The 13,617-nt window shown below is 42.8% G+C and overlaps 1 protein-coding gene across 1 annotated transcript; it reads left to right on the plus strand.

Moving 5' to 3' along the window:
* The first annotated feature begins 3,445 nt into the window (after positions 1-3,445).
* chrm4b (cholinergic receptor, muscarinic 4b) lies at positions 3,446-4,983 on the plus strand. The gene has a single exon (XM_055934834.1). The coding sequence runs from the start codon at positions 3,501-3,503 to the stop codon at positions 4,728-4,730; it is 1,230 nt and encodes a 409-aa protein (XP_055790809.1). The 5' UTR covers positions 3,446-3,500; the 3' UTR covers positions 4,731-4,983.
* Positions 4,984-13,617: the final 8,634 nt, after the last annotated feature.

Genomic DNA, 13,617 nt, shown 5'->3' on the forward strand with positions numbered 1-13,617 from the left:
CAAACCGCTCACCCACCATACACCATACAAATTCTCTAAAATTACATTGGAGGCAACTTATTGTAGAGAAATTAACATTCAATTATCTTGCAACAGCTCTGGTGGCCATTCCTGCAGTCAGCATGCCAATTGCACACTCCCTCAAAACTTGACATCTGTGGCGTGTGACAAAACTGCACATTTTAGTGTCCCCAGCACAAGGTGCACCTGTGTAATGATCATGCTGTTTAATCAGCTTCTTGATATGGCACACCTGTCAGGTGGATGGATTATCTTGGCAAAGGAGAAATTCTCACTAACAGGGATGTTAACAAATTTGTGCACAAAATTTGAGAAATTAACCTTTTTGATGCGTATGGAACATTTCTGGGGTCGTTTATTTCAGCTCATGAAACATGGGACCAACACTTTACACATTGTGTTTATATTTTTGTTCAGTGTATATTATGAATATTATCATTTTTTACTCTCTATAGTCTTTGTGTTAAGGCACGTGTGGAGTCGTCTCTGATATGCAGTTTGTGTGAAACATACATAAACAAACCCAGTTTTTCCCCACAGATACAAAATATTTTGCTTGACAGTGATAACAGCATTGTCCCAAGCATGTTGGCATTGGTTTTCGATCAATTTGTATCTTTCACTACCTTGGGGCCACTGTATTTCACAGTCTCTAGGCTGTTTGTGAGCCTCGTTTTGATTGTTTTTAAACTGTGTGAGTCAGAGCTCAGTGCAGATATAGTTTACAATAGTTCCTGCTACTACTTATTCTAAATCTACTAAAACTGTTGTTGCTAGTATGTAGTCAAACTGTGACTTGCTGTCATACTACTCAATGACGAATTATCAGTCTTATTCCTTACCCAGAGTGGGAGAAAACACGCTTTGGTGAAGAAATTTCAATTACGTTATAAAATACATTTTGCCAAGACAAATACTATTATTCATGTTCTGAATCGTTCAGTATGGTCTTTTTCAAATATATTAACATATCAAAAAAGTCAGATTTTGTAAATTAATACATCCTTTAATAAACACCAAGCACTAACAGCGGTGCCGCTTCTGGCAGCGACTTTTGAAGTGTTGTGGTGGTCTTCTGCAGTTGTTTCCGCGGGTCGCAAAATTTACATGACACAAATTGAAAATCAAAAGTTTGCGGTACAGTGCTTTGTTCACATTTCACAGAGATACGGTTGTTTTTCTGATAAATCTTTGAGAAAAAAACTTGAATTTCGTGTTAATATGAAAAGCGTATATTAAAATACTACATATCTTAAAATCGGTTAATCGTACCTCTATATTACCTCTATTGTTTTATGTCCTCCGGATTCGAGAAGAAAGATGATAAGATCAACCATGAACCTGTCGGTTTGCGGTAATTGTCGCACGGCATTCAGCCGAGTTTACGCAATGCTGTTCTCCAGATTTTTGTAACTACTTTTTTTTCTCTGGCATCCATTGATTTTGTCACCCTAATCTTGGCCATAAAAACCCTATAATTTTTGAACAGATTATGATAGCGACATTGATTGGACACACGGTTTACGCTTATCTTCCTATGTTTGGATGGTTGATTTAATATAGATTTGATGTACATTTCTGATAGATGTCAAAAATGTCCACCTGTGCTTCTTCAATCAGCTACTTGTTCAACTTCTTTCACAGAAGACCTATGCTGCATATTAAAACTAGAAACGAACTAAGCTTGGTCGAAACATCACACATGACTACACTATGTTGACTACATTATTCAATTGTCCAGGAGGTTAATGTGGAGGGTTGATGGCATACAGTTGCTGTCACAATACTTAATAAACATACATTCCTTATCTTCTTTCGTTCATGACCACTGACCAGTGAAAGGACTGTAGGTTTTCTCTATACTGTTTCTCTAACAGTCCTCAGGTCAGTAATGGTGAAGAAAAGGATACCAGGTAAGATGCAGTATCTACTGACTTGGGATATAGTCCTGACTGCTGTCTCTCCCCCTAACCTCCTATCATTGTCTCACATGTTTTAGAGTTCTGATGTGATGAAGATTTTCTGTTCTTTTAAGATATATTGAGATTACAGTACAAATCTAATAAGCACTATATAGCACATATGGGAACACCAAAGATCCTATGTAATGTTGACAATGAAAATGGGAAACTTCACTAAGGCGTGGGTCATTCAGGGATCTGGTACTTGGTTTGAACCATTGTGTTGATTAGCAAATACATCCATGATGTCATACCCATTGAGGTCATTTTCAGTGACTATATTGTGTAGCTATCCATTGAAGGTTGTGCTGAAATTCATAAAACAGGCTGCACTTGAAGAAACAGAAAACATTTCTACAGTCTCTATACTGTAGTGTTATTCAATCAATTAAATGTAAAGCCCTTTAAATCAGCAGTTGTCACAAAAAGTGCTTGTACAGTGACCTGGCCTAGAGCAAAGAGCAAACAGAAGCAGAGATGAACAGTGACCAGGAAGCACTCCCTGAAAGGAAGACACATAGGGATGAATCCGGCTTCGATGGGAGGCCCATCCTTATTGCATGAAAACATATCAAGAGATCTGTGACGTTACTAGGTGTTGCCAGTCTTTTACTGCAAGGAGACTTGAGTGGACCTAATTGAGAACATCAGGGCTGGTAGACCATAAATATGTTCGTGAAGATGCTATTGCTGTGTGTAAATCACTTGTGGATTGGTTATGAAGATGCTTGCAGACTGGGACGGTGGGACTACAGGCAGCCCAATTTGTAATTTAAGTTTGTGTGATTTTTGTTAGGACTAGACATTTGCTTTAATCATGGAATGTGGATGGCAGAAATTACACTGAAGATTTCGAGAGGCTTTCTTCTAATTTGAGGGGTAAGTTTATCAGTTCATTCCTGTAAAATATGTAACCCTCATGAATACAAACAGTGTGACAACTTCTAGTGTACAGGTTTATTTTTCATTTGGCAAGCATACTTCACCTGATCCAGCTTGGAAAGTTACATTAAAATTCACCTTTAGCAATGCATAAAACATTTCTCCACATTAGCTTTTGATAGGCATAGGTTATATATTTATATCTCACCATAGACCATAGAATAAAAATACAGAGCAGTGTATATTACAATGCAATTCCCTTCCTTTCAAGGATAATCTATTCATTATTATTAATCTAGGAATAACAAGCACAAAAGGTGTTGCTTTGTGAAAATTCTGGATTGGCTATTACAATTGAATAGAGGACATTGTAACCATTTATTTTTCAGATAATATTATTGATCCAAAAACTTCAAATGCAACCTTAGGTATTCAATTTTTTGTTTATTTCTTTGTTTTCATCAAGTGCCTTCATCTGACATGGAATACAACGTCAGCTGGGTCCATCCCTACGGCAACCACTCCTATGGAGATTATGGGAGACCGGGCTGCCTTTACACCACTGCTGAACTGATCCTCATCGTCATAGTGACCGGCTCGCTCAGCTTCATCACCGTCCTGGGCAACGTCCTGGTGATGCTGTCAATCAAAGTCAACCGCCACCTCCAGACAGTCAACAACTACTTCTTGTTCAGCCTGGCGTGTGCTGACCTCATCATCGGTCTGCTCTCCATGAACCTCTACACCCTCTATATCGTCAAGGGCTACTGGCCCCTGGGTGCGGTCGTCTGTGACCTGTGGTTGGCCTTGGACTACGTGGTCAGCAACGCTTCGGTTATGAACCTCCTGATCATCTGCTTCGACCGCTACTTCTGCGTGACCCGACCATTGACCTACCCGTCCAGGCGGACCACCAGACTGGCTGGGCTGATGATCGCAGCAGCCTGGCTCCTGTCTCTGTTCCTTTGGGCCCCGGCCATCCTCTTCTGGCAGTCCTTCGTCGGCAAACGGATCGTCCCTGATGGGGAGTGCTACATCCAGCTCCTGTCCAAACCCTCGGTTACATTGGGGATGACGCTATCCGCGTTCTACCTGCCGGCGGTCATCATGATTGTCCTGTACACCCGGATCTCCTTTGCCAGCCGCAGTCGCCTCACTACAGAGCTGCATAGTAGCAGAGCGAGGACCTCTAGTGGACGACCGAAACAAAGCTGCCATCTGAAGAGGAGCTGCGTCTCGACCCAGACAGACACTGAGCCAAAGAGCGATTTGGCCATTTCCATCGAAGCAGAGACGAGTATCTGCGCTAAGCAGGGGATTATCAAGGCCCTGAAAGGCTCTACAGAGCAGGCCAACAATAATGTCATCCCCACTTCAGATGTTACCCCCTCTCCAGACCACTTACCTAGTGAGATTAATCAAGACTGCAGATGGTCCAACAGTAGGGTCACGTTCAACCGCACAGGGGATAAGAACAGCTCTGCTACCAAGGTCTCCCAGCCAAGCTCTATCCTTAATGGCTCCAATACAACTAGTCAGCTCAGAAAAATGTTTGCCCCATTCCCCAGCTTCAGTAAGACCCAGGTGAAGAGGAGACGGATTGTAGCGAGGGAGAGGAAAGTGACCAAGACTATTTTTGCTATTCTCCTGGCCTTCATTCTCACCTGGACTCCTTACAACGTCATGGCCATCATTGGCACTTACTGTCACTTCTGCGTTCCAGACACAATGTGGACCATGGGCTACTGGCTGTGTTATATCAACAGCACAGTCAACCCAGCGTGCTATGCACTGTGTAACGTCACCTTCAGAAAGACCTTCAAGAACCTACTGAGGTGTCAGTACAGAAACACAGGTGTGAAGTGAGGATGATGTGAGCTACTCTATTGTAATATGTAATAGAACATTTGATTATTTAAGGAAGATGCATTTGATTGATGGACTACAAAGATAATTGTCTATGTAAAATAGTATAAAAAAATCTAAAAGAACGTTTCAAAGCAGCACATTAAAAGGTATGACATCCAAAGCCTAAACTGTACTAAGCTGATATTTTGTAACAACCGTATATTGTTGTTAAAATAATGCTGTTCCTCTTTCTGCTAACAATTCTGTATGCCTCCTGCTTTTGTTTGATGATGTAATATTGTGATGACAATATACTGCCATTTCTTACAAAATACAAAATCATGATTTACTGATACTAGATTGTGGAATGTTCACTCAAATCGCTGCAAACGGTGCTGTAGGCCAACATCAGATCCAGCGACCTCAACTGCAATCAGAAAGCATTCATACCCGTTGACTTATTCCACATTTAGTTGTCTTAGTCTCAATTCAAAGTGGCTTCATTTGATTTAGTTTCTAACCGATCTACACCCAATATCCCATAATGACAAAATGAAAACATGTTTGTAGATATTTTAGCAAATTTGTAGAAAATGAAATACAGAAATATCTAATTTACATAACTATTCCCACCCCTTTGCTATGACACTCCAAATTGAGCTCAGGCGCATACAATTTTCTTTGATCGTCCTTGAGATGTCACTTGGGGCGTCAGGTAGCCTACTGGTTAGAGCATTGGGCCAGTAAACGCAAGGTTGCTGGATGAAAACCTGAGCTGACAAGGTAAAAATCTGTCGTTCTGAGCAAGGCAGTTAACCTACTGTTCCCCAGGCACTGAAGACGTGGAGGTCGATTATGGCATTCCCCCGCACCTCTCTGATTCAAGGCCCTGCCCTTGCCCCAGCATGTCCATGTGGGGCAAGGACATGCACTGCCTGTCTGTCATCTGCCTGGGCCTTGAACATGTGCAAGCCATGCGGGGAGACTACCACCCAGACCTCATGGGCCAACATTTTGGATGGCTACGTTGAGGACCTTCACCCACTCTTTCACAGAAAGGGGAGGGAGAACTTGTCATTGTCCTCTTCCTCCTCCAGGCAGCAGAAGAGGATGAGGAAGCGCAAGTCCTTACCCCTAGGTCCTCTTCCGCCCTTAGTGGGCATCGATGGCGGATGACAGATATTCGCTCATCAATGTCTACAAACAGGCAGCAGCCAGACTCCGCATTGAGTGGCTCAAACCTGTAGGGGGTGGCATCACAGAGAGGGACTGGTATGACGGGAGGAAACACCCCTCTGGCATCATCCCAAATATGCTCAATGGGTGACATGTCTGGTGAGTATGCAGGCCATGGGACATTTTCAGCTTCCAGGAATTGTGTACAGATCCTTGCGATATGGGGCCATGCATTATCATTCTGAAACATGAGGTGATGGCGGCGGATGAATGGCACGGCAATAGGCCTCAACGGTTTCTGACAGTTTGTGCAGAAATCCTTCCGTTGTGCAAACCCACAGTTTCATCAGCTGTCTCAGACAATACTGCAGGTGAAGAAGCCGGATGTGGAGGTCCTAGGCTGGTGGTCTGCGGTTGTGAGACCGATTGGACATATTGCCAAATTCTCTAAAATTACATTGGAGATGACTTATGGTAGAGAAATTAACATTCAATTCTCTAGCAACAGCTCTGGTGGACATTCCTGCAGTTAGAATGCCAATTGTACGCTCCCTCAAAAATTGCACCATCTATGGCATTGTGTTGTGTGATAAAACTGCACATTTGTCTTTTATTTTTCCCAGCACAAGGTGCACCTGTGTAATGAACATGCTGTTTAATCAGCTTCTTGAAATGCCACACCTGTCAGGTGTATGGATTATCTTGGTTTAAAATAAATGCTCACTAACAGTGATGTAAACAAATTTGTGCAAAACATTTAAGAGAAATAAGCTTTTTCTGTGTAAGGAACATTTCTGGGATCTTTTATTTTAGCTCATGACACATGGGACCTACACTTGCATTGATATTTTTGTTCAGTATACAAAAAAATATATAAGATAACCCTTACCTTTTTAAAATAAATTCCATAAAGTTTAAAGAAGAGTAGACATGCGAGAGTAGACATGACTAAAACCATTATCAGTTGTGGAATGGATAAGTCTATCCTTGAGATTGAGAGAGTGATTGGGTTGATACCAAGGAATGACGCTACTGTTCAGGACCTTGCATCCCTTTGTTCAGAACCTGGAAAACAGAAAAAATTTGAAAGACCGTAAAAAACAACATGAGAACCCCACAGTTGAACCATTTAAAAAGATGAGCCACCTGCAGCAAGTGGATAGAAGAGAAAACGTGGACAAATCAGAGGATGAGGTGTCAACACCAGGTCCAGAGAAGAAAGGGATGGGAAAATCAACAAGGGTAATTGTTACAGGTTTTCAGGTTCTTGTCTATTGATGTTCTGTATTATGTAATTCTATATTAATGTTTCATGTTTTGTGTGGACCCCAGGAAGAGTATCTGCTGCTTTTGCAACAGCTAATGGGGATCCTAATAAAATATATTTTTAAACCACTAAGATGAAGGTGACAGAGGTGGATGGAGGTATGAAAATATTAATTGTGACATCGGAACTCTTTTCAAAGACCTATGATATTAAACACGATGGAGGCTTTAAGATGAGTCTCAAAGCGATGCGACGTACAAGGGAATATTAAAAAAACTATTGAAAGTCAAATCTGAACGATGAGAGGTTTTGTGTCTGGAAAGTCACACGCAGCTCATATCCAACCATTCAAACAATGGATTGTAAAGTTACACACTACAATCCTAAAATGTATTCCCCTTTGACCTGAACTTTTTCAATATGTAATAATACGTAAAATATGTAACAGACGACCATAATTAAGACCAAAAAACAGTTATTCAAGATGTCTATGTACAGTATTCAGACAAAACATAAAAACATTTTTATAGAAACAACAGTACAGAATTGTATTCTTGTATACAACCTTACGTTGCAATGCTAGTCATTTCTATAGTTAAAAAAAACAATTAGCAGAGGAGATCTATCGTTCCAAAAATTCCAATATATGTTTCTTGGATGTACTGTAGACAGTACACATACGCACTTAAAAACCTATTCTTCATGATCTTCTGAAATATGTATTTTTTTCGAGCTCCTTGAACATATTCAATGACACTCATGATCATCGAAGAAATATTATAATTGGTCATACTGTTGTTTGTTTTGACGTTTAATTTCATACCTATACCTTTATTACAACTACCTATAGAAACTGTTAAAAACCAAGGGTGTCCTATCAACTATGAAAACTGATTTACAGTGAATTCGAAAAGTATTCAGACCCCTTGACTTTTTCTGCATTTTGTTAAGTTACAGCCTTATTCTAAAATTGATTAAATAGTTTTTTTCCTTATCAATCTACACACAATACCCCATAATGACAATGCAAAAATAGGTTTGTAGACATTTTAGCAAATGTATAAAACATTTATAGCGGAAATATTACATTTACATAAGTATTCAGACTCTTTACTCAGCACTTTGTTGAAGCACCTTTGTCAGCGATTACAGCCTGGAGCGAAATGACTATCGCCCCGTAGCACTCACTTCCGTCATCATGAAGTGCTTTGAGAAACTAGTCAAGGACCATATCACCTCCACCCTACCTGACACCCTAGACCCACTCCAATTTGCTTAGCGCCCCAATAGATCCACAGACGACGCAATCGCAATCACACTCCCCTAACCCATCTGGACAAGAGGAATACCTATGTAAGAATGCTGTTCATCGACTACAGCTCAGCATTTAACACCATAGTACCCTCCAAACTCGTCATTAAGCTCGAGACCCTGGGTCTCGACCCCGCCCTGTGCAACTGGGTCCTGGACTTCCTGACGGGCCGCCCCCAGGTGGTGAGGGTAGGTAACAACATCTCCACCCCGCTGATCCTCAACACTGGGGCCCCACAAGGGTGCGTTCTGAGCCCTCTCCTGTACTCCCTGTTCACCCATGACCGCGTGGCTATGCACGCCTCCAACTCAATCATCAAGTTTGCAGACGACACTACAGTGGTAGGCTTGATAACCAACAACGACGAGACGAGACGGCCTACAGGGAGGAGGTGAGGGCCCTCGGAGTGTGGTGTCAGGAAAATAACCTCACACTCAATGTCAACAAAACAAAGGAGATGATCGTGGACTTCAGGAAACAGCAGAGGGAGCAGCCCCCTATCCACATTGATGGGACAGTAGTGGAGAAGGTGGAAAGTTTTAAGTTCCTCGGTGTTCACATCACGGACAAACTGAAATGGTCCACCCACACAGACAGCTTGGTGAAGAAGGCGCAGCAGTGCCTCTTCAACATCAGGAGGCTGAAGAAATTCGGCTTGTCACCAAAAACACTCAAACTTTTACAGATGCACAATCGAGAGCATCCTGTCGGGCTGTATCATGCCTGGTACGGCAACTGCTCCGCCCACAACCGTAAGGCTCTCCAGAGGGTAGTGAGGTCTGCACAACATATCACCGGGTGCAAATGACCTGCCCTCCAGGACACCTACACCACGCGATGTCAAAGGAAGGTCAAAAAGATCGTCAAGGACAACAACCACCCGAGCCACTGCCTGTTCACCCCGCTATCATCCAGAAGGCGAGGTCAGTACAGGTGCATCAAAGCGGGGACCGAGAGAGTGAAAAACAGCTTCTATCTCAAGGCCATCAGACTGTTAAACAGCCATCACTAACATTGAGTGGCTGCTGCCAACATACTGACTCATCTCTAGCCACTTTATTAATGAAAAAAATTGATGTAATAAATGTATCACTAGCCACTTTAAACAATGCCACTTTATATAATGTTTACATACCCTACATTACTCATCTCATACAGTGGGGCAAAAAAGTATTTAGTCAGCCACCAATTGTGCAAGTTCTCCCACTTAAAAAGATGAGAGAGGCCTGTAATTTTCATCATAGGTACACGTCAACAATGACAGACAAAATGAGAAGAAAAGAAATCCAGAAAATCACATCGTAGGATTTTGAATGAATTTATTTGCAAATTATGGTGGAAAATAAGTATTTGGTCAATAACAAAAGTTTCTCAATACTTTTTTATATACCCTTTGTTGGCAATGACAGAGGTCAAACGTTTTCTGTAAGTCTTCACACACTGTTGTAGGTTTTCACACACTGTTGCTGGTATTTTGGCCCATTCCTCCATGCAGATCTCCTCTAGAGCAGTGATGTTTTGGGGCTGTTGCTGGGCAACATGGACTTTCAACTCCCTCCAAAGATTTTCTATGGGGTTGAGATCTGGAGACTGGCTAGGCCACTCCAGGTCCTTGAAATGCTTCTTACGAAGCCACTCCTTCATTGCCCGGGCGGTGTGTTTGGGATCATTGTCATGCTGAAAGACCCAGCCACGTTTCATCTTCAATGCCCTTGCTGATGAAAGGAGGTTTTCACTCAAAATCTCACGATACATGGCCCCATTCATTCTGTCCTTTACACGGATCAGTCGTCCTGGTCCCTTTGCAGAAAAACAGCCCCAAAGCATGATGTTTCCACCCCCATGCTTCACAGTAGGTATGGTGTTCTTTGGATGCAACTCAGCATTCTTTGTCCTCCAAACACGACGAGTAAAGTTTTTACCAAAAAGTTCTATTTTGGTTTCATCTGACATTCTCTCAATCTTCTTCTGGATCATCCAAATGCTCTCTAGCAAACTTCAGACGGGCCTGGACATGTACTGGCTTAAGCAGGGGGACACGTCTGGCACTGCAGGATTTGAGTCCCTGGCGGCGTAGTGTGTTACTGATGGTAGGCTTTGTTACTTTGGTCCCAGCTCTCTGCAGGTCATTCACTAGGCCCCCCCGTGTGGTTCTGGGATTTTTGCTCACCGTTCTTGTGATCATTTTGACCCCACGGGGTGAGATCTTGCGTGGAGCCCCAGATCGAGGGAGATTATCAGTGGTCTTGTATGTCTTCCATTTCCTAATAATTGCTCCCACAGTTGATTTCTTCAAACCAAGCTGCTTACCTATTGCAGATTCAGTCTTCCCAGCCTGGTGCAGGTCTACAATTTTGTTTCTGGTGTCCTTTGACAGCTCTTTGGTCTTGGCCATAGTGGAGTTTGGAGTGTGACTGTTTGAGGTTGTGGACAGGTGTCTTTTATACTGATAACAAGTTCAAACAGGTGCCATTAATACAGGTAACGAGTGGAGGACAGAGGAGCCTCTTAAAGAAGAAGTTACAGGTCTGTGAGAGCCAGAAATCTTGCTTGTTTGTAGGTGACCAAATACTTATTTTCCACGATCAGTTGCAAATAAATTCATAAAAAATCCTACAATATGATTTTCTGGATTTTTTTTTCTAATTTTGTCTGTCATAGTTGAAGTGTACATATGATGAAATGTACAGGCCTCTCTTTTTAAGTGGGAGAACTTGCACAATTGGTGGCTGACTAAATACTTTTTTGCCACACTGTTTTTTGTATGCTATTTCTTTATTTTACCCCTTTTTTCTCCCCAATTTCGTGGTATCCAATTGGTAGTAGTTACAGTCTTGTCTCATCGCTGCAACTCCCGTACGGAGTGGTGAAGGTCGAGAGCAATGCGTCCTCCGAAACACAACCCAACCTAGCCGCACTGCTTCTTGACACAACACACATCTGACCCGGAAGCCAGCCGCACCAATGTGTCGGAGGAAACATCGTACACCTGGCGACCTGGTCAGCGTGCACTGCGCCCGGCCCGCCACAGGAGTCGCTAGTGCACGATGAGACAAGGATATCCCTGCCGGCCAAACCTCCCCTAACCCGGACAACGCTGGGCCAATTGTGCTTCGCCCCATGGACCTCCCGGTCGCAGCCGGCTGCGACAGAGCCTGGGCTCGAACCCAGAATCTCTGGTGGCACAGCTAGCACTGCGATGCAGAGCCTTAGACCATTATGCTATTTTAATATAATGAGAATTAACCAATGATATCAGGCCACACCCGGCCATGATTACAGACACCTGTGTGTGTGTCTTCTGACACTATATAAACAAGTCAGTGTTTGTCATTAATACCCTGATGAAGACAGCTTGCCTGTCGAAACGTTGGACATTACATTTTTGCATCTGAGCTCCTAGAGTGTGCGGCTCTCCTTTATTTTCAAGTGTTCCACTCCGCTAGCCAGCACCTCGCCTAAATAGGCTTTTCTTTCACCTCTAGCTAGAAAGAAATACCAAATATTTAATAAAAAATATCCCCCCCAAAAAAGTTATTCGAATTCCGTTATGATTAGGGCCCAGAGTTTTTCCTGACCCCGATGAGACCTGACCAGTGATCACTAAAAAACTATGTGCCTAGTTACAGTATGATGACGGTACAGAACGCAGATACATGTATTATATTCAGTATACAGTGCATTTGGAAAGTATCAAGACCACATAATGACCAAGCAAAAACAGGTTTTTAGGAATTTTTGAAAAATGTATTAAAAATAAAAAACAGATACCTTATTTACATAAGTATTCAGACCCTTTGCTATGAGACTCGAAATTGAGCTCAGGTGCATCCAGTTTCCATTGATCATCCTTGAGATGTTTCTACAAGTCCACCTGTGGTAAATTCAATTGACTGGACATGATTTGGAAAGGCACACACCTGTCTATATAAGGTCCCATAGTTGACAGTGCAAATCAGAGCAAAAACCAAGCCATGAGGTCGAAGGAATTGTCCTTAGAACTCCGGGACAGGATTGTGTAGAGGCACAGATCTGGGGAATGGTACCAAAACATTTCTGCAGAATTGAGGGTCGCCAAGAACACAGGGGCATCCATCATTCTTAAATGGAGGAAGTTAGGAAGCACGAAGACATTTCATAGAGCTGGCCGCCCGGCCAAACTAAGCAATTGGGGGAGAAGGGCCTTGGTCAGGGAGGTGACCAAGAACCAGATAGTCACTCTGACAGCGCTCCAGAGTTCCTCTGTGGAGATGGTTGTCCTTCTGGAAGGTTATTCCATCTCTGCAGCATTCCACCAATCAGGCCTTTATGGTAGAGTGGCCAGACGGAAGCCACTCCTCAATAAAAGGCACATGACAGCCCACTAGGAGTTTGCAAAAAGGCTTATAAAGGACTCAGATCATAAGAAATAAGATTCTCTGGTCTGATGAAACCAAGATTGAACTCATTGGCCTGAATGCCAAGAGTCACGTCTGGAAGAAACCTGGCACGATCCCTATGGTGAAGCATGGTGGTGGCAGCATCATACTGTGGAGATGTTTTTCAGCGGCAGGGACAGGGAGACTAGTCAAGATTGAGGGAAAGATTAATGGAGCAAAGTACAGAGAGATCCTTGATGAAAACCTGCTTTAAAGTGCTCAGGACCTCAGATTGGGGTGAGGATTCACCTTCCAACAGGACAATGACCCTAAGCACACAGCCAAGACAATGCAGGAGTGGCTTTGGGACACGTCTCTGAATGTCATTGAGGGGCCCAGCCAAAGCCCGGACTTGAACCCGACTAAACATCTCTGGAGAGACCCGAAAATAGCTGTGCAGTGACGCTTCCCATCCAACCTGACGAAAGCTTGAGATGATCTGCAGTGCAGAGAAGAATGAAAAAACCTCCCCAAATACAGGTGTGCCAAGCTTGCAGCGTCATACCCAACAAGACCCCAGGCTGTAATCGCTGCCAAAGGTGCTTCAACAAAGTACTGAGTAAAGGGTCTGAAAACATATGTAAATGTGATATTTCCGTTTTTTTTTTTTTTTTATACATTTGCAAAAATATCTACAAACCTGTTTTTTCCCCAATCCATTTTAGAATAAGGCTGTAATGTCACAAAATGTGGGAAAAGTCAAGGGGTCTGAATACTTTCCAAATGCACATG

This window comes from Salvelinus fontinalis, chromosome 9, assembly GCF_029448725.1.
Source record: "Salvelinus fontinalis isolate EN_2023a chromosome 9, ASM2944872v1, whole genome shotgun sequence".
NCBI lineage: Eukaryota > Metazoa > Chordata > Actinopteri > Salmoniformes > Salmonidae > Salvelinus > Salvelinus fontinalis.